Consider the following 22,451-nt stretch of genomic DNA (forward strand, 5'->3'; position numbering starts at 1 on the left):
GGAAATGTAATCAATTTATTTATTTTTAACTAGGACAAAGGAATTTATAACGGATTTTTTCCGACATAACATACGTACAGCCAATTCTTTATTGTATGGGACGCCTTTAAATGTGCCTTTAGAGGCCATGCAATTCAGTACTCATCTCGAAAACAAAAGCAATTTAGGTCAAAAGAGTTTATACTAACAAAGGAAATAGAAGGTCTAACAGAACAGATAGATGGCAATAAAAACTGTAACATGGAGGGTCAGAATAAATTAGAGGAAAAACAAAAAGAAATGGAGAAGGCATTTGATTAAGTTCGACTGGGGTTCATATATAGATGCCTGGAGCATTTCAATTTTGGAGAATCTCTTATAAAATGGGTCAAAATCATGAATAGTAACCCTAGGTGTAAAATAGTAAATAATGGCTATTTCTCAGAAAGTTTTAAACTGTCAAGAAGAGTGAAACAAGGTTGTCCACTATCGGCATATCTATTTATTTATTTATTTATTTATTTATTATGGCCATCGAGATGTTAGCTATAAAAATCAGATCCAACAAAAATATCAAGGGATTAGAAATCCAGGGCTTAAAAACAACGGTATCATTGTACGCTGATGATTCATGTTTTCTTTTAAATCCACAGCTAGAATCCCTCCACAGCCTCATAGAGGATCTAAATACATTTTCTAACCTCTCTGGATTACAACCAAATTATGATAAATGTACTATATTATGTATTGGATCAATAAAAAATAAAAATGTTACATTACCATGTAGTTTACCAATAAAATGGTCTGATGGTGATGTGGATATACTCGGAATACATATCCCAAAGGAAATAAATGACCTCACTCCAATAAATTTTAATAGGAAGTTAGCAAAAATAGATAAAATCTTGCTACCGTGGAAAGGTAAATACCTGTCAATTTGTGGAAAAATCGCCCTGATTAACTATTTAGTATTATCCCAGTTTACCTATTTGCTTATGGTCTTGCCTACGCCTAGCGAACAGTTTTTTAAATTATATGAAAAAAATAAAATCAATTTTATTTGGAACGGCAAGCCAGACAAAATTAAACAGGCTTATTTATATCATGAATTTGAATTCAGAGGAAAGAATAGCACTCGCTCATTATGCAGTGTGATGGTGTGGAGATGAGAGCCGTTGGTTGGTTGGTGCGTGGTCGCGGAATGGCACAGCGGGAGAACACCTCCACAATGGCACCAGGTATGCAGAGAGCACATGGAGGGAAGGTGTATTAATGATACATTTAAGTACAATACAGTAGCTCCCTGCCTGCCTGCTGCCTCTGTGCCCAGCCAGGCTCAGACTAAAGGCTCACACACATTGCACTGAATGTGCATCTACCATTCGTCTGCCGGTCGTTCAGCACCCTGTGTTTTAGGGACCACCCACTGTAGATGCCAAACTGCCTACATTTTTCATGCAATTCTACATGTAAAATCGGTGCGCGCTCGGTTCGCAAATTACATTGAGGTGCTAAGTACTCTCAGCCAGCAACCTCTATCGGTCTGTCTGAGCCCTAAGCTGTGTGTTTATAGGATCCACAGTGCTGAACAACTCAGGTCCCAGAGGTTATGCAGGCTGGATCGTTTCCTGTATAGGCCTTGTATTACTAAGAAGGGTTGAAGGCTCATTGACATCACAGCTTGAAGAGGGAGTTTGAAATACTATTATTGATGTATAAAACAAGCTAATTCAGGACAACCATTGTTGGTTGTGCTAAAGTACTGTACAGGTCATTCTATACTCTGCTACACTGTTCATATGTGTTAGTGGCTACCTTCACAATCCAAACTAGGATTTGAATTGCAGTCTGTCTCTCATTGTGCAGTGAGCAAGGCTGGGAGGTCAACCTTTTCAAGAGTCCACTGGGATATGTGCCAATAGTGCTCGCTGAAATGTTTTTGATAATTGTATAATCTAGCCATAATTGGTACTAGCGTATCAGACCTACTGTATAGCATATGCTTTTGTTTGCTACTTTGAGAGGTTTTCTTCTGTAAAGTACATTCTATATGCTATTTCAGATAAAGTCATATCCTTCAGATATAGTCCTGAATCACAGGTTCCAACCAGCACTTTGATCAAAACTAGAGAGAGTAGGAAAAAGGTGTTTGGAAAAAGGTTAACTCCACATGATTTATTCAAATAACATATTTCACATATAAGATTTGTGTTTAAATATGCATAGTTCATCTCATGGCAGCTGGGCATTTTTTGCATGGATTGATTCAACCCAGCTGAATGATTTATGATGAATAAAAAGGCATCTTTAATTTACTGACCAGAGGTAAATAACACCAGTCACTGCAAAATAGAGGCCGCTTTCTTTACAGGCCAATCACAACAAGCCATCAAATAATTCCTCTAAAATCACTTCTTGATTTTACAGGTCTTTGATCCATCACTCAACCCTAATCCTCTCAAAGATCAAAGGAGTTACTATGTGGCCTTAAGGGGTGTTTTGCTGTAGCACAAAGGAGAAGAGGGGAGATGGCGACACGCTTCGTCACCCTTACACACACATTCATTATTGACGCTCCACAGTGCGCCGCGTCCCTATGCTACCCTACCCGTGGGTCGGTGTGGTGTGGCTGGGCCAGCTGTCTAGTGGGCTGGGCTCTGTGTACTGGAAGAGATAGGATTATTTTATTGACCCTGCAGGTACAAGGTTCCCCCTCACCTCTATAGGATGGCTAGCAACCCTTTCTAACCTCAAATAACAGGAGTCAGGACCCATACAGTACATGTAGCTGAATAAGTAGAGAGGACAGAAAGAGGTGGGAAGGAGGAGAAAGTGCAAAGAGGGTCTGAGAGGTGGCTGAAGGAGAGGAAGGTCCAGAGAAAGGGCGGAGTATGTTTTATATTATCCAGGGTGTGAGGACTGGGCTGTTGGTGAATGTAGCCTATGTACACTCTGACAGCCATGATGGAGCCATGTGGTCAGCCAGCCGGGTGTCCATTCAGCCGCCCTGCTGCACTACAGGCTGAGGAGGAGAGGAGCTCGCTGGCTCCCTGTCCCTGCATGGTGAGGTCAGCAGCCCAGTGATCTGACCTCAATCAGACCAGATTAGAGATCAGATCAGATCACCGGCACGACGCAGTGCATCACTGACCTCGGAGCAGCCACCAATTAGACTCCGAACATGCCATCAGAACAGAACACCCTGTCCAGGAGGACAAGGAGAGAGTGTGGAGGAGCAGGCAGAGCCAAGATCCCTGTCCGTACAATGTCCATACAATCCCACACCTATTTCCCATAGATTTTTCCCATTGAGGTTTTCGACAAGGCATTGTAGCATTTTGTACTACTATTTCCATGTCTTTGACTACAGATCTGTGTCAGAAGGTGTGCTGTGAAGGTGTGGTGCAGGAATCAAGCGCAGGACGCAGGAACTTAGTCCAATAGACTTTAGTGAACCAAAACTCAAAACGAGTCAAAAGAGCTTGGAATACGAGCGATTACGCACACAGGCGTAAAATCAAACAAAATAACAATAACGCACAAACACGTGCGAGAACCTCTCCAACACAGAGGAGAGAACGAAGCACAGACATACACGATAGCAAGTTCAATCACACACAACACATGACAAACACAACGAGAACTATTATGACAATAATGAACGCTAAACGATAACAGGTGTACAACATCAAGACAAAACCAAACGAACATCGAAACATACAACGGTGGCAGCTAGTACTCCGGAGACGACGACCGCCGAAGCCTGCCCGAGCAAGGAAGAGAGGCAGCCTCGGCCGAAACCGTGACAGTACCCCCCCCTTGACGCGCGGCTCCAGCCGTGCGCCGACCCCGGCCTCGGGGACGACCAGGAGGACGCGGAGCAGGGCGCGTCGGGTGACTACGGTGGAATTCTGTCAGGAGAGACGGGTCCAAAATGTCTCTCCTCGGCACCCAGCACCATTCCTCCGGGCCGTACCCCTCCCACTCCACGAGATATTGGAGACCCCCCATCCGACGTCTCGAATCCAAGATGGACCGCACGGTGTACGCCGGTGCCCCCTCGATGTCCAATGGGGGCAGAGGAGTCTCTCTGATCTCATCTTCCTGGAGTGGACCAGCTACCACCGGCCTGAGAAGAGACACATGGAACGAGGGGTTAATACGATAGTCACTAGGCAGTTGTAATCTGTAACACACCTCGTTCAATCTTCTCAGGACTTTAAACGGCCCCACAAACCGCCGACCCAGCTTCCGGCAGGGCAGGCGGAGGGGTAGGTTTCTGGTAGAGAGCCAGACTCGATCACCAGGTGCGTACACCGGCCCCTCACTGCGGTGGAGATCGGCGCTCGCCTTCTGACGACGGATGGCCCGCTGCAGGTGGACGTGTGCAGCGTTCCACGTCTCCTCCGAGCGCCGCACCCACTCATCCACCGCAGGAGCCTCGATCTGGCTCTGCTGCCATGGTGCCAGAACCGGCTGGTAACCTAACACACATTGGCAAGGGGTTAGGTTAGTTGAGGAGTGGCGTAGGGAATTCTGGGCCATTTCTGCCCAGGGAACATACCGTGCCCACTCCTCCGGCCGGCCCTGGCAGTATGATCTAAGAAACCTACCCACATCCTGGTTCACACGTTCCAACTGCCCATTACTCTCTGGATGGTAACCCGAGGTAAGGCTCACCGAGACCCCCAAACGCTCCATAAATGCTCTCCAGACTCTGGAGGTGAACTGGGGACCTCGATCAGACACAATATCCTCGGGTACCCCGTAGTGCCGGAAAACGTGGGTGAATAGAGCTTTGGCGGTCTGTAGGGCAGTAGGAAGGCCCGGCATAGGGAGCAAACGACAGGCCTTAGAGAACCGGTCCACAACGACCAGTATAGTAGTATTCCCCTGCGAGGGGGGAAGGTCAGTGACGAAGTCCACCGAGAGGTGAGACCATGGTCGTTGTGGAACGGGCAGGGGTTGTAACTTACCCCTAGGCAGATGTCTAGGCGCCTTACACTGGGTGCACACCGAGCAGGAGGACACATAAACCCTCACATCCCTGGCTAACGTGGGCCACCAGTACTTAGCACTAAGGCAGTGCACTGTCCGGCCAATACCAGGATGTCCAGAGGAGGGTGACGTGTGAGCCCAATATATCAATCGATCCCGAACCTCGAGCGGGACGTACGTCCGACCCTCCGGGCATTGAGGAGGACTAGGGTCGGTGCGCAACGCCCGCTCGATTTCAGCATCGACCTCCCACACTACCGGTGCCACCAGACAAGACTCCGGCAGTATGGAAGTGGGCTCCACGGACCTCTCCTCCGTGTCATACCGCCGAGACAGTGCGTCTGCCTTACCGTTCTGTGACCCAGGGATGTATGTGATCTTAAATACGAACCGGGCCAAAAACATGTTCCACCGCGCCTGGCGAGGGTTCAGTCTCCTAGCTTCCCGGATGTACTCCAGGTTACGGTGGTCAGTCAAAATGAGAAAAGGGTGTTGAGCCCCCTCAAGCCAATGCCTCCACACCTTTAGGGCCTGTACCACGGCTAACAGCTCCCTGTCCCCTACGTCATAATTTCGCTCCGCCGGACTGAGCTTTTTGGAATAAAAAGCACAGGGGCGGAGTTTAGGTGGCGTGCCGGACCGTTGCGAAAGCACGGCCCCTATACCGGCCTCTGACGCGTCCACCTCTACCTGAAATGGTAAAGCGGGATCCGGATGCGCCAGCACCGGAGCCGAAGTAAACAGGTCCTTCAGTCTCCCAAAAGCCCTGTCCGCCTCGGCTGACCACTGCAAACGCACCGGACCCCCTTCAAAAGAGACGTTATGGGAGCTGCCACCTGTCCAAAACCCCGGATAAACCTCCGGTAGTAATTTGCAAACCCCAAAAACTGCTGCACCTCTTTAACAGTGGTTGGAGTCTGCCAATTACGCACGGCTGACACCCGGTCAACTTCCATCTCCACCCCTGACGCAGACAACTGATAACCCAAAAAGGAGATCGACTCCTGGAAAAACAGACATTTCTCTGCCTTGACATACAGGTCGTGCTCCAACAGCCTCCTCAACACTCGGCACACCAGGGCCACATGCTCGACTCGGGTAGACGAGTACACAAGAATGTCATCTATGTACACGACCACCCCCTGCCCCTGCATGTCCCTGAAGATCTCATCCACGAATGATTGGAAAACTGAAGGAGCGTTCATCAACCCGTATGACATGACAAGATACTCGTAATGACCCGAGGTGGTACTAAACGCTGTCTTCCATTCATCGCCCTCTCTAATGCGTACCAAGTTGTAAGCGCTCCTGAGATCTAATTTTGTGAAAAAACGCGCCCCGTGCAATGACTCCGTCATGGTCGCAATCAGAGGAAGTGGATAACTGTACTTCACCGTGATCTGATTGAGACTACGGTAATCAATGCACGGGCGTAACCCTCCATCCTTCTTCTTCACAAAAAATAAACTCGAGGATGCAGGGGAAGTGGATGGCCGTATGTATCCTTGTCTCAGAGATTCGTCTATGTAAGTCTCCATAGCTCTCTTCTCCTCTTGAGACAGAGGATACACATGGCTCCGTGGGAGCGCAGCTCCTGCCTGGAGGTCTATCGCACAATCTCCCTGCCTATGAGGAGGTAACTGCGTCGCCCTCGACTTACTGAACACAATAGCCAAATCCTCATACTCGGGGGGAATGTGCAATGCGGGCACCTGGTTTGGACTCTCCACTGAGGTAGCCCCCACGGAAACACCTAAACATCGCCCCACACACTGGGCAGACCACTCCATCAGAGCCCTCTCCTGCCACGAAATAGATGGATTATGGATACTCAACGCATTCCCAGCACCACCGGATACGCAGGAGAGTCGATCAGATATAGCTGGATAATCTCCTCATGACCCCCCTGCGTACACATCCTAAGTGGTGCTGTGACTTCCCTGATCAAGCCCGATCCCAACGGACGGCTATCTAGGGCATGAACGGGGAATGGGACGTCAACAGGAAGAAGGGGAATCCCTAATTCTAAACAAAATTTACTATCTACAAAATTCCCAGCCGCGCCTGAATCTACTAGCGCCTTATGCTGGGAATGAGGTGCAACCTGTGGAAATCGCACAGGTATACAGAAGTGTGCAACAGAGAGCTCTGGGTAAGTGGGGCGCCTACTCACCTGGAAGGACTCCCCAGTGCGGAGCCTGTCGTCTTCTCCCCTAGGAGACCCTCCCCAGCACCTAGCCGCGGTGTGTCCTCCACGGCCACAGTTGGTCGAGGGGACGGCCCCCCTCGTGCTCCGACCCCTCCTCTCTCTAGCGCCAGCACCCCCGAGCTCCATAGGGCTCGGCTCGGAGGTGCTGGAGGATGGAATGGACGGACCCCCCTCGGAACGTCCGCGGGTAGCCAGCAGGGTGTCCAGCCTGATGGACATGTCCACTAACTGATCGAAAGTGAGGCTGGTATCCCTGCAGGCCAGCTCCCGACGGACGTCCTCTCGTAGACTATAGCGGTAGTGATCGATGAGGGCCCGCTCATTCCACCCTGCATCCGCCGCTAGAGTTCGGAATTCTAAAGCGAACTCCTGGGCGCTCCTCCTCCCCTGCCGGAGGTAGAATAGACGCTCCCCCGCCGCTTTCCCCTCAGGTGGATGGTCAAACACAGCCCTGAAGCGGCGGGAGAACTCTGAGTAGGTGATAGTGGAGGCGTCTATTCTCCTCCACTCGGCGTTGGCCCATTCCAACGCCTTGCTGGTGAGACAGGAGATGAGGGCGGACACGCTCTCGTGTCCCGAGGGCGCCGGGTGTACGGTGGCCAGGTATAGCTCCACCTGTAGAAGGAAGCCCTGACACCCGGCAGCGGTCCCATCATATGCCCTCGGGAGCGAGAGCCGAATTCCCCTGGGTTCCGGAGCTTGTATGGGCTGACTGGCCGATGGTGATGGCACGGAAGGTGGAGGTGTGGGTGTCCCTCTGGTCTCCCAGCGTTGAAGCGTGTTGATCACGTCCTGAAGGGCGGTCCCGATACGAAGGATCTGGTCGTTCTGCTCGCGGACCCGCTCCTCCAGAGACTCAGGTGCTGCTGCGGCTCCTGCTGATTCCATCTTCGGTGTGTGATTCTGTCAGAAGGTGTGCTGTGAAGGTGTGGTGCAGGAATCAAGCGCAGGACGCAGGAACTTAGTCCAATAGACTTTAGTGAACCAAAACTCAAAACGAGTCAAAAGAGCTTGGAATACGAGCGATTACGCACACAGGCGTAAAATCAAACAAAATAACAATAACGCACAAACACGTGCGAGAACCTCTCCAACACAGAGGAGAGAACGAAGCACAGACATACACGACAGCAAGTTCAATCACACACAACACATGACAAACACAACGAGAACTATTATGACAATAATGAACGCTAAACGATAACAGGTGTACAACATCAAGACAAAACCAAATGAACATCGAAACATACAACAGCTAGTACTCCGGAGACGACGACCGCCGAAGCCTGCCCGAGCAAGGAAGAGAGGCAGCCTCGGCCGAAACCGTGACAATCTGTATTTCTGTCTTAGCATATTGCTGGAGTCTCCCTATCACACATTAGCTGTTGGCAAAGTTGAATACACAGCTGTGTGTAGAATCACTCTATCAATAAGATCAGAGCTAACCCACTGGGCACACACTGGTTGAGTCAACGTTGTTTGCATGTCATTTCAATGAAATTAGGTTGATCCAACATGGAATAGATGTTGAATTGACGTCTGTGCCCAGTGGGAAGCCACATGGCCAGAATCATCCTATCCGTCGTCTCTCTATGGAACTGGGAAACACGGTCTATGTCACCAGAGGAGCCAGAACCCCCTCCCCTTAAAAAGGAGAATACACATTCTCATCTACAAGTCGTGCCTTATTTAGCATTCAAAGTAATTCGATTTAGTCCAGGGAAAAGTGAAGGTGATTAGATTAAGTGTGTTTCTGGAGAACGGAGGGAGAGCTTTTGATGCTCTGCCTTTATCACAAACACAAGGCTGCCTGTTTCAATGACTTCGCCTCAGTTTCAGAAGCTTAATGTATACATGCATATACACTGAGTATACAAAACATTAAGGACACCTTTCCATGAATCCAGGTGAAAGATATGACCCCTTATTGATGTCAAATCCACTTCAATCAGTGTAGATGAAGGGGAGGAGACAGGTTAAATAAGGATTTTTAAACCTTGAAACAATTGAGACATTGATTGTGTATGTGTGCCATTCAGAGGGTGAATTGGCAAGACAAAAGATTGAAGTGCCTTTGAAGAGGGTATGGTAGTAGGTGCCAGGCACACTAGTTTGTGTCAAGAACTGCAACGCTGCTGTTTAAAATAAAATGCTCAACAGTTTCCCCTGTGTATCAAGAATGGTCCACCACCCAAAGGACATCCAGCCAACTTCACGCAACTGTGGGAAGCATTGGAGTCAACATGGGCCAGCATCCCTGTGGAATGCTTTTGACACCTTGTAGAGTCCATGCCCCTACTAGTTGAGGCTGTTCTGAGGGAAAAAGGGGGGTGCGCAACTCAACATTAGGAAGGTGTTCCTAATGTTTGGTATACTCGGTGTATAACAGTACTATATTTCTGGAGGATATGTTACAGGCTCACATTGATAGAAGAAAAGGGACAGAATATCTCTGAGTGCTGTGAAATCAAAAGCCAGATGGTCGAGAAGGAGTCAGAGGCAAGGTGAGAGAAATACAAATAGAAAGGATAGCGAGATAGGAGAAAGACAATAGATTTTCTTTCATTTTGATTTTCTGCTGCAGTCTGCTGAGCCCATGTCCTCTCTCTAGCATCCACTCTTCCTGCTCTTCAGTCTGTCATAACACAATAACAGAGGACTGACAGCTTAAAAGACACTGGAGGAGCATGGAGGTGCTTGGGGAGACAATTGCTGCAGAACACAGGCAGCTCAGCGGCTAGAGAGAAATACAATTTTGTCTCGCTCAAGATGGATTCCACTGTGAGATTGCAGGTCTACCAAAGACAGAATCAAAATGGAGAAAATAAAAAAGGTTGTTTATTTTTTGACATAATTGCTATTGGCCTATGTTGGTGATATCAAATACTCTGATACAAATCACACAATTTTATATTTTCACTTTGAATGCGCAATGTATTGTTGACAATATTGAAGTAAATCATACATATAATTTATGAATATCAATATGAAAGAGATATAATTTTGCTGCAGGGGTTATTATTGATGTATCTGATCTCCTCAACCTTTAAAGAAACGCCTGGCAATGATAAGGACACACACACACACACACACACACACACTCTCTCTCTCTCTCTCTCTCTCTCTCTCCCTCCCCACGGATCTCACTGCTGGTTGCCCGTCTCACACAACTGCATTTAAACCAGGCGCTAGAAACCCCTTCAGGATATCAAATCCATGGACTCTGGTGTCTATTCTAACTAGGTCAACGCTTACAATAGCTGCAGACTCTTTCTCCCTCTCCTCTCTCTTGTTATTTTTACTACCTTTCTTATGTGGATTTATTTTTAATGACTTATTTGTATAAACAATAGATATCGAATGAATTATTAAATATGCCAATATTAAATGAAGGTAAAACATTTCTTTATCCGGTCCTTTTGTATTTATTTACCAATTGATCACTTTGTCAAAAAATCACTGATATCCTATGCTTGACTTGTCATTGATTCTCTGTAGATTTCAGGCCACATTGGGCCTGTAAGCACGACGTTTTACAGTCTATTTTGATCAGGCTTTATCTGAAGACACCCTCCTCATTGTCAGAGACAAGGCACAGCCCTGCTACTGTAGCTGGTTTTAACTGAAGCTGCCCCTGGCTGGTGTTCCTTGGGGCCTAAATGCTCACTAAGCTGTCTCTGTCTTAGCATGCTCGCCACAGCACAGTGAAGACAATCTCCTGTAAATTGCTTTTTCGATCAGTTTTGACATCAATCTGCTCTCCTGGGGATAACGCATGCATATGATTGCGAGAGGAAGGTATCATTCCTTATGAATGTTGACAACCCCACTCAGTCGGGTTTGATCCCCAGAATTAACATAATATTACTCACAGACTGAACTGCTAGTGACACCCAAAGATGATTTGGTTGATGTCGCAGAGGTTCAGACCAGATAGATTACTGGAGCTAGGAAGGGCAGAGGTCAAATGTGAAGTTTATCTCAGGTAAAAGGTATTGGTATGATATGTTTAAGGATATACAGTACCAGTCAAAAGTTTGGACACACCTATTCATTCAAGGGTTTTTCTTTATTTTTACTATTTTTTACATTGTAGAATAATAGTGAAGACATCAACACTATGAAATAACACATATGGAATCCTGTAGTAACCCAATACATTTTAAACAAATCAAAATATATTTTTTATTTGAGATTCTTCAAAGTAGCCACCCTTTGCCTTGATGACAGCTTTGACACTATTGGCATTCTCTCAACCAGATTCATGAGGTAGTCACCTGGAATGCATTTCAATTAACAGCTGTGCCTTGTAAATGTATGGAATTTCTTTCCTTCTTAATGCGTTTGAGTCAATCAGTTGTGTTGTGACAAGGTAGGGGGGTATACAGAAGATAGCCCTATTTGGTAAAAGACCAAGTCCAAATAATGGCAAGAACAGCTCAAATAAGCAAAGAGAAATGACAGTCCATCATTACTTTAAGACATAAAGGTCAGTCAATCCAGAAAATGTGAAGAACTTTGAAAGTTTCTTCAAGTGCAGTCGCAGAAGCCATCAAGCGCTATGATGAAACTGGCTCTCATGAGGACGACCACAGGAAAGGAAGACCCAGGGTTACCTCTGCTGCAGAGGATAAGTTCATTAGAGTTACCAGCCTCAGAAATTGTAGCCCACATAAGTGCTTCGCAGAGTTCAAGTAACAGACACATCTCAACATCAACTGTTCAGAGGAGACTGTGTGAATCAGGCCTTCATGGTCGAATTGCTGCAAAGAAACCACTTCTAAAGGACACCAATAATAATAATATATGGGAACTCCTTCAAGACTGTTGGAAAAGCATTCCAGGTGAAGCTGGTTGAGAGAATTGTTTTTAACATTTTAGCAGACGCTCTTATCCAGAGCGACTTACAGTTAGTGAGTGCATACATAATTTTTTTATTTTTCAAACTGGCCCCCCGTTGGAATCGAACCCACAACCCAAACACCATGCTCTACCAACTGAGCTACATCCCTGCCGGCCACACTTTTTTGGTTACTACATGATTCCATATGTGTTGTTTGATAGTTTTGATGTCTTCACTATTATTCTACAATGTAGAAAATAGTTAAAATAAAGAAAAACCCTTGAATAGGTAGGTGTGTCCAACCTTTTGACTGGTACTGTATATATACAATATAGTTTATCTAGACCATTCAGTACTGTTTGTGAATGCTATGGATTGTGGGATTGGGTGTCTTTTCCAGCTGGATGGCGTACTACAGTAGCTTCCTATGAGCTGATTGGCCAGACAACCTACTGTATTTTTTATGTGAATAATCCCTCCTCTTTCTCTCTCTTTCTCTTCCAGGACCTAGATTTCTCATCACAACCACGGGAGCCTTGTATATTCTGGATGTCCAGAATGAGGATGGATTGTATAACTACCGCTGCACCACACGGCATCGCTACACGAGCGAGACCAGGCAAAGCAACAGCGCCCGGCTTTTTGTGTCAGGTCAGTCTGTGCTGCCCTAAATACCCTAAATAACGGTACCCCAGAAACATCTAGATTTCTGTACAGTACACCATGTTGCAGTAATACAAAGTCCACAACACTGTGAATGCTATTGTAACACTATCTCTTCTAATAGTGAACTCTATTCTTATCATAACATCTTCTTTCTCTTATCTCTCATAAGATCCCACTAACTCAGAGCCGGGGATTCTGGATGGCTTTGACCGTCGGGAGGTCATGGCGTCCCATCGGGTAGAGCTGCCCTGTAAGGCGTCAGGCCATCCGATGCCCAAGTACCGCTGGCTGAAGGACAACAGCCCCCTGGAGCCCGACACACGTTTCCGCCAGAGTGTCACGGGCCTGCTGATAGAGAGCGCCCAGCCCACCGACTTTGGCACCTACGTCTGTGAAGTGTGGAACAGCTATGGCAACGCTGAAGTGGTGGGCCGGCTTCTGGTCAAACGTGAGTCCAAACACCACATCACACTCACACATCAGGAGCCATCCCAGTCTGGTAGCCATGATGTTTCTGCATTAGCTGCTATAGCTCTGTCACTTTGTTGATCTATTTCTTTGATAATGTTCGACGACAAAATATTTGTGACACGGTATAACAATGTCATAGGCCGTCAGTTTGGTTTGTGATTTTTGATGTGTGTTCTGTGTTTTCTCTGGTGTCCAGAGCCCCTGAAGGCGGTGGTCAGCCCACGAAAGGTGAAGGGCAGCGTGGGTAGTAAGGTGTCCTTGCATTGTAGTGTCAGTGGTTCTGATGAGTACGAGCTGTCGTGGTACCGTAACGGAGAGATCATCTACCCCGGCAACAATGTGCGGATCACAGGCATCAGCAGGGAGAATCTGATCATGGAGGGCATGGCCAAGAGTGACGGCGGAGCCTACCAATGTTTCGCCAGGAAGAACAAAATGTCAGCTCAGGATTTTGTTCAGGTCATCTTGGAGGGTGAGATACAGCAGAGGTTTCTTATAAAGATCAATGTTGCAATGGCAGTTATTGGATATATGAGTGTTGTTGTAACAAGACAGTGGTTAGAATATATCACCATGTGTTATTTTTTTAATGTGTACTGTACCGCTTGGCAGTTGACTATAGCATGAGCCGTTACGGTTTTATGTTGTGTGTATGTTTCTTGTACATGTATGTGTAGTAGCAGCAGCAGTGACTTAGCAGAAAGGGATTTTGGCCCTGGATTGATGCAGGGCCTGTGTTAATGCGTTGTGTTGTGCTGCTGCAGAACAGCCACTGTTATTAGGGTTACTACCCCAGTCAGCTTTAAACTGCTTAACTGAGCCTGGTTGCTTGGGCAACTGTCTCGCATGGCCACGGAACTGTATAAGGAGGATATTGATAATCTATAATGATGTAGAACATGCCAGGGTTATCAGAGAGCAACAGCAGGCCACTCTAAAATAGAGCTGTTTTTTATCTGGCCAAGACTGCCCCCAATAATGGGAGAAAAAGAAAAAAGGTAGATGTACAGCTTTTAGTGACAGAGGATAGATATTCTATTGCTGCTTTCATTCATTAAGATATTTTTTTGGTTTTGTGTTGCACACTATTTTCATACTTGTAGGGATTTTATTTTTTATTTTTATGTGAGCGATACCTTAGCTGACTCTAATGTCTGTATAGAATACGTGTTTAATTGTCCATACAATACATGATGCAGAGATTTGTCAGATTTTCTGTCCGAGTCTCCCGCTGTAGTCCTATTAACCATTACCTATGGTCTCCCTCTCTCTCTCCCCTTTCAGACGGCACTCCGAAGATTCTGTCCTCCTTCAGTGAGAAGGTGGTCAACCCCAACGAGCCGGTCTTCCTGGTGTGTAACGTCAAAGGCACTCCCCCTCCCTCCTGCACCTGGAACCTGGACGACGACCCGGTCATCAAGGACAGCCACCACCATCCCGGCCACTATGAGACCCACGAGGGCCACGTGGTCAGCCAGCTGAACATCACCCACACCAAGGAGGTGGACGGAGGGGTGTACCGCTGCACCTGCAGGAACTCGGCCGGGGCGGTCTACCACCAGGCTCGAATAAACGTAAGAGGTGCTTGTCAGATCAGCTCCTCCAAAACAACAAAAACATACACCTAACTCATGTTTGTTTGGTTTCCAAGTGAAATGCATGTTCCTTTTAGGTTTTTGTTGTATTCTCCCTCTTTTGCAAAGTGCCTACAGATTCGTAACCTTTTTACTTGAGCTCATTATCAGATTATTTTGTTTTGTATTTCTTTCTTTCTCTTCACTCCCTTTATTTCTCAGTTTCAGTTGCAGCTTTTGGACTCCATTGTTTAGTTTCCCCTCATTTATTCCATGGTGTTTTTTATCCCTGTGTGAATCTCTCTTGTCACATTGTCCCTCTTTGTGTGATTGTGATACTCCAGTTCTTTTGCTTTTTCTATCCTGACACTATTTCTAGTTGCCCATATGTTGTTGGCCTGTTTGCATGTCAGTCCCTCATACTGTCAATGTCAATGACAATGCCAGGTCACAACCACCCATGTTTTGTTTGTGTGTGTTTGTGTATGTATGATCCATCCATAACATATCTGTCCTATTGATTGTGTCTCATTTGTTGGACAGGGAAGTTCTGTTTGCTATAGTACCTCTCTTCCTGTCTTTAATAGTAATCTGATCCTCTATCCAGATCACTGTTGCTGAGATGATTCCCTTCAGCTGATTTGCACTCCTGTTCCATGTGTAGATGTTTGAACACATTTGACCAATTGATTATTCTTTTCTTTGTAGGTTTTCAGCCCAGTGTGGTGTATACTGTAGGTACATAGGTCAACTTTGTACTGCATGTTTCTAGGCTGGTGGTGGTTTTGTCTTTAGACTGCAAAAGGGAATATAGTTTCTTACTTCGTTTTTTGTTGTTGAATGTATAGTTTATTTATTCAGACAGTTAGTTTCAAGTGGCTCTTGGATTTGTAATGCAGATAACTCATACAGTGAATATTGTCCACTAAAATGTTCTGTCTTTCAGCTGTCAGCCAACCCTACCTTGTCCTTGTCTAATATGGTCCTGATTTCACAGCCCTCTCTTCAGAGTCTACCATGAGGTCCTGTGGTAAAAAACGAACACATTTGGCTGTGCTGTCAATACATACGGCTTGATGTTGCTGACTGTCATGTCACTATCCCCTCACCCATAAATGTGTTTATAGAGAGCTCTCTCTCCCTCTCTGTATTTTTAGGGGCTGCCAGCATCCGTCCAATGAAAAACATCACAGCCATCGCAGGGCGGGACGCGTACATCCACTGTCGCGTCATTGGCTACCCGTACTATTCCATCAAGTGGTATAAGAACTCCCACCTGCTCCCCTTCAACCACCGGCAGCGGGCCTTCGAGAACAACGGCACTCTGAAGCTGTCCAACGTGCAGGAGCTGGACCAGGGAGAGTACAACTGCAGGGTATTGGTCAAACCTCAACAAGAGACCAATCAGAGCGTCCATCTCAGTGTCAAAGGTAGGAAGAGCCGTCTCCCTGACTCATGCACTGTGACAGTACATAGTAAACAAGGGATCTGTTCTAATATCCACACTAGCATACCACACTTGGGTAAGTGCAAAGGACGTCACCCTGCTTGCTTAGTGAGTACCACTTCCTCCCGATTCGGCCCATACCCAGCGCGAACTCAGGACATCTGCCTTGCTAGCACACGTGACCACCCTCCTGAAGCGTCTTACCAGTCGGCACCACGTGAAAAGCTAGCTATTCACTGGCGCAAGTGGGGACACTTCGGGGTGAGGAGTAGGTTACACACATCCCCATGTGCTACATAAGTATTCTAAGAGGTATGCGAGTGTGGACAGTAGAACATGGAAACGCTGTAGGCAGAGATAGGAAGTGACCTCGCAGGTCATACTCCCATTGGCCAGGGCCATCACATCACATTGTGTACCATAAGCTACAGTAACACTGCCTGACATTCACCACTGCTACGACTGAACTCCTTTGGTATGTGAGACTAAACTAGAGTCATTAGTATGACTGCACATACAGTAGTGATTGAGCTTGATAACCAGAGACCCAAGAATACGTAATGGGAATGTTAACGAGTGATTCCCCACACCTCATATCCATGTCATGAATGATGCAGCCGCTGCTTAAGACATTTCCACGAGATGAGCCTGGGGTGGGGTGGGGAAAAGGGGGACCACATGATATAAAGCAACACTTCCCGCTACAAGTACGTTAGTTAATTTGCTCTGCTCATGCTTAACATTCTGAAGCGGCTGGGGAGATCCCAGGAGTCCATTATCCCTACTTTGTTGTGAATTAAATCAGTGTTCAAGTGCTGCTTATTTCAATGTTATTCTCAAATGCGGCTAACTTGTGAGATGGCTGGAGAGTCCCCTGAGAAGGTGCTATAGTGGACTTACTGAGCAGGATCTCACATCTAGGTTGTTATCTAGTCTAGCATGGGGCCTGATTCTCCATTCATTTGGATAACATGGTGTTTTTCCCTACTTGAGAGTCATTAGGTTTTATTTGATCTTCTCTTTCTAGACATACTGACGTGACATGAGTCACCAAAATACAGAATCACCCCTCCAAGTGTTTCTGGAATAGTACACCTGTGCTTGGTACTGTTTGCTCTGACTCAGAGTACAGAATGTTTGGCTAGACTGGAGGAATGACTAAAGTGGAATTACGTGATGATTTACTCTCAGTCCTTTTGAGTTCAGAGTCAATGATTTCCAATGACCAAAGGGATTGATTGAAGTATGACACACAGGAGATTGTACCGGTATAGTGTATTGTCTCTCAGCCTAATGTGGTTATGGTCATCTCTCCCCCTCTTCCCCTCCAGTTCCACCGTACATCCAGCCCTTTGCATTCCAGCGGTTCTCCATTGGTCAGCGCGTCTTCATCCCCTGCGTGGTAATGTCAGGTGACCAGCCCCTGGACATCACCTGGCAGAAGGATGGGCGGCCAATCCCTGCCAGTCTGGGGGTCACCATCGACAACATAGAGTTCACCAGCTCGCTGCGGATCTCCAACCTGTCCCCAGACCACAACGGAAACTACACCTGCATCGCACGCAACGAGGCTGCAGCCGTTGAGCACCAGAGTCAGCTCATTGTCAGAGGTGAGAGGAGGCTAACACATTGTTCCTCTGTCTCTGTCACTGCTTCTAGATGTATCTCTCTTAGGCTCCCTCCTCTCACTCCCTGACTCGTACTCTGTCTTTCTTTCTCTCTCTGTTTCTTTCTCTGCTCCTCTCTCCTTTGCTTCTCATCTGTCTTTATACTGTGTTTTTCTCTCCACTGCACTCTTTTTCTCAATCTTAATCTATCTCTCCTACTATCTTTCTGTCTCAGAAGTACTAGTAAGTCAGTCTGTGTGTGGTTCCCTCTGCTCCTCCAGTTCCTCCCCAGTTTGTGGTGCAGCCCACAGACCAGGATGGGATCTATGGCAAAACTGTGACCCTTAACTGCTCTGCTGAGGGTTATCCACGCCCCACCCTCGTATGGAAGCACTCCAAAGGTAAACAGATACGGAAATCAAGCATCAGAAGACTGTCGTAGCATTAATTAAATGGTTATACAAACGTATTAATGGACATTGTTTGGGGATGCAACAGCAGCTGTTTTGGAGGGAGTAACTGTAATTGTAGGCATTTGGGTTACATTTGTTTCATCCACAGCCCATGTATGATGTGGTTCAACAACTTCAGGTGTACACACACACTGTCACAGGTCGCAGGTGTACAGCCACTGTCGGTTGTGAGGTGGGGGAACTACCAGTGAGGTGTGAGAGAGCAGGTGAACAAAGTGGCACAGCACTTGACCTGGATAGCTGAAGAGGGAACCCAGGTGTTTGTTGCTTCGTCCATAACCAGGGATGAAAGCTTCCCCCAATGGAGAGACAACAACCAATCCAACCAATGGGGTGGCGTAGGGGGCAGTGTGAGAGGCATCAAAGGCGTGGGGACAGGGCCAGACAGACAGCAGCCAGGCTTTGATGAGATTTGCTTGTGACTTGGGCTCCCTGGGACCGAGAGGAGATTGGGTTTGATGTGAGAGAGATGCTCCTGAATGTCTTAGACCCCCTGTCTGATTAATAATGTCTGACAGAACCTTGGTCCGTCTGCGCGGCGATGACAGAGTGAAGACTCGGCCGACGCCTTTATCTGAGATGTAGCTCTAATTTGTAAGTGCATGTGTCTGTGTTGCTGTATGTTGTGGCGCTGGAGATGCTTTTTATTCTCGCAGTCAGGTGCTAGCAGAGCCACATAGAGATAGAACAGTGAAGAAGGAAAGGTCAGCTGGTATTAGCATAACTGCTAAAATCCGTCATTCAAGAGCACGGCCTCTTCTCTCTCTCTCTCTCTCTCGCTCTCTCTCTTCCACCCCCCCCCCCTCCCCCCATCCCCCTTTCCTCCCTCCCTCCCTCCCTCCCTCCTCTACAAGGCAACATAGTGGGAATAATACTGCCACTTGACCCCTCGCTAACCAGAAGCACTTGACTGGATTTTTTATTAAGGACCAAAACCCACAGTTCACTAAATGTCCTTATCTTTACACGCTAACTTTATCGCATGCTAATATCTGGCCCAGTTCAGACATATGTTTAATTCTACTATGAACGAGCCTGGATGTGTTGCTGTTACTGTAACATAGGTAGACCACTTACAGCTCTGAGTGGATTTTCATTCCCAGGCAACTCGTTGACCTGAACATTTTCAGTATTACACATTTCCTACAGTACTGAAGTAATTTAGACCTTTTTGAATGAGACTATCCAACATTACCTCCAACAGAAACATGGATGATTATAGAACACATACTTGTTCCCTAATATGTGAAAAGTATAATGCTGTATGCTAGTATGCTGAAGTATACCTCACCACCAGGGAGATGTGCCCAACAATTGAAGAATATTTGACCTACAAATAGCATGTACATACTAATACTAATCTTTGTGTTTCACCAAGACAAAACCAATGCTTTGGGGATTAGATTGTATTTACCCAAAAATATATGTACAATACAATGTTCAGTCTTTGATGTGTAGATTTGTAAATTTACATGCTTACATGTTCACATGAAAGATGCCAAACATGGCTTACAGACAGCAAATCCTGAGAGTCAGTGGATAAATACATCCTCACATGTAAAAACAAAGGGGGAAAAAAGTACTTTGCTGTGTAAAGGAAACTGCTCTGCATTTCATTGGCTGATTCCTTGTTTCAAGGCCACATTGCAGTCTTGTTGTTTTCTTCCTTAGCAATCTGCTCTGGTGTTGAACATGGCCACCATCTCTATAATGATTACCTCATTTTAGTGTCTACATTCTCCACAGCAGCTGCTGAGGTTTAGGGGCAGCGTTAAGATGCATGTTTACTGTCCTTAAATCCCTAAAGCTTTGTCACTGAAGCGTTACACACACTGTACAAGTCGAATAAGGATGCGCATCTGTCAATAGTCTGCCCTTTTGACCCAAAACATGAGCATTTAAAACAAAAACAGTAGTAGCTTTGGGTTTAAATTAGTACGTGGAAATTGTAGAACACCACCCAAATGTGCTGTTAACCTGACATTGCTTATGCCAAAAATACAAAGGTCCTTTACAAATACGTACAACATTTTCAAAGGTGCTAAATGCATTTGAAATGTGGATCTCTGGTTGTATCATCCGTGACTCATGGCCCCGTCCCTCCTGTCTCCTCCCCAGGTAACGGGGTTCCCCAGTTCCAGCCTATAGCCCTGAACTCTGGCTCCCGTATCCAGCTGCTGGTCAACGGCTCTCTGCTCATCAAACACGTGCTGGAGGAGGACAGCGGCTACTACCTGTGTAAGGTCAGCAATGACGTGGGAGCTGACGTCAGCAAGTCCATGTACCTCACCGTCAAAAGTAAGACTCCAAAACCACTGTAACGTTTCTTTCTGACTTCATATTAGATTAACTCTGTTTGGTATTGTTGGGTGAAGCATCAAATGACAAGTGTGTATCGGGTCTGTGAGTTTAGGTCAGAGCAAAGGAGGGGAATATAAGGGTGAAATCTTGACCCCACAGTATAGTCACTGGTCCTTTGGCCCTGGGTGTGTGTGTGTGTGTGTGTGTGTGTGTGTGTGTGTGTGTGAGCAGCTAAGGACTTATGCCCCCTCCATTACATAACTCTTCATTCAAGCGCAATCTGCCATGTGGAAGAGAGAGGGAGCGAGCACTACACCACTGTGCTCTCTCGTTCTCTGGCCTGCTTTCTCTGTCTCACTCTTCCCCCTCTCTGTTTCTCTCTCTATCTCTCTCTCGTTCTCTGATAATGATACTGTTGCCCTACTTGTCTTACATCGCCTACACCTAATTTGAAATGACATAAAGCACCTTCATAAGGTCACCAGTATGCCATCTCTCAATCTGTATTTCCCAGAAGTCACATAAATGTCTTGTACCACCCTATATGTTATCTTCTGGTATCAGCCCTGTCCCTGGCTGTGTATTGCTTTGTATTACAGTGTTCTCCTATAGCCTTGTAGACATCATGTGTAACCGACAAGGGGGAGAGGGCCTGCCTTGCCAGGTCTATTTTAATCAGTACCAGCAGCAGTCTAATGTAACTGTAGCATCACTAATCACTTTCAAAACCAACCTGAGACAGAGCCAAGGCCTGGGCCATGGCCAGGCTAAGCATCATTAACGTCAGTGGGACTTGGAGAGAAACTGGGACACAGTTAAGTGACATAAGGTCACTCATTAGACGCTGTGTCATTCCAAAGGTTTAGTCATTGAACAATCGACCTTAAGGTTGCTCAGATGGCCTATAGGCTACTGTAGAAACGGTACATTGAATCATCACACAGTTGAAACAGATACAGTCTGAGTAATGAGTCATGACATACTGAAACAAGGACAGGACATCGTTTTGTATTGGAGTCCAGACAGTTTGTGGTGTGTCTCTCTCTGCTGTGTTGACTGGTGTGGCTGCAGCATGTGGAGTATGTTAATGACCTGGTCACCAGTCTCCTGGCACTGCCAGTCTGGCTTCGCTGCGTGGGGGAAGTATTCTCATTTGATGGTGCTCAGATGTGAGTAGAGCTTATTTACGGTTCTTATCAAGTTGTTGCAGGAGCCCCCCCCCCACCCTACCCCCCGCTAAGCTGCTCTCTCAGTCAGAGCCAAAAGCAGCTCCCTCCTGGCATTGACTGCTACACAAATATGCAAACACACACAAACACGCAAAGATGGTCACACACACGTGCGCTCCCACAGTACACACAAGCCCACATTTACACACGTGCACCCACACTTTCTCTAACATGCATCCATTCAGATTCACATAATGTACAAAAATACACACTCTCACACACACTCTCACACACATCAGTAACCATACATACACATGCACACATCATCAATACACACAGACGTGCACATACTTTCAGGTTCCATTCCCTACCTTTGCGTTTCATATACTTACTCTGATTTGTGCAAACAAGCATGAACAATCTATTTAGACAGACAGTCTCTGATCATGGTGTGGCTAAGACACTGAGAAGATGCAACAGACAGTGGCTGTATGCTAGCCAGCATGGCTACGATGCTCTGGCCTACCCCACCCAGTGTACTGTACAGTATGAGCTTGTCATAGTTAATGAGGCTAACATGGAAGTGCTTATGTAGCACTCTGTGTTTCCATCAGTATATTAGCTCACTGGAGGCCATGGTTGCCATGGTTGCCATGCAGCGCTGGACCTGTGGTGACACTGACTCTCAGCCCTCCTAGAGACAGCACATTTACA

The 22,451-nt window shown here is 46.6% G+C and overlaps 1 protein-coding gene across 1 annotated transcript in view; it reads left to right on the top strand.

The window, feature by feature from the left end:
• Positions 1–1,180: 1,180 nt before the first annotated feature.
• The window catches only part of LOC311106183 (cell adhesion molecule DSCAM-like), a gene marked incomplete at its 5' end in the record, with an annotated part of 45,479 nt that continues 24,208 nt past the window's right edge, over positions 1,181–22,451 (top strand). The window contains 9 exons of the mRNA XM_084148499.1: positions 1,181–1,217; positions 12,534–12,680; positions 12,865–13,143; positions 13,363–13,638; positions 14,451–14,747; positions 15,898–16,170; positions 17,519–17,797; positions 18,076–18,195; positions 20,386–20,565. Coding sequence (XP_084004625.1) covers positions 1,181–1,217; positions 12,534–12,680; positions 12,865–13,143; positions 13,363–13,638; positions 14,451–14,747; positions 15,898–16,170; positions 17,519–17,797; positions 18,076–18,195; positions 20,386–20,565 — 1,888 coding nt within the window. The remainder of the gene's footprint in view (positions 1,218–12,533; positions 12,681–12,864; positions 13,144–13,362; positions 13,639–14,450; positions 14,748–15,897; positions 16,171–17,518; positions 17,798–18,075; positions 18,196–20,385; positions 20,566–22,451) is intronic.

Source organism: Coregonus lavaretus (genome assembly GCF_964263955.1).
Source record: "Coregonus lavaretus genome assembly, chromosome: 30".
Lineage (NCBI taxonomy): Eukaryota > Metazoa > Chordata > Actinopteri > Salmoniformes > Salmonidae > Coregonus > Coregonus lavaretus.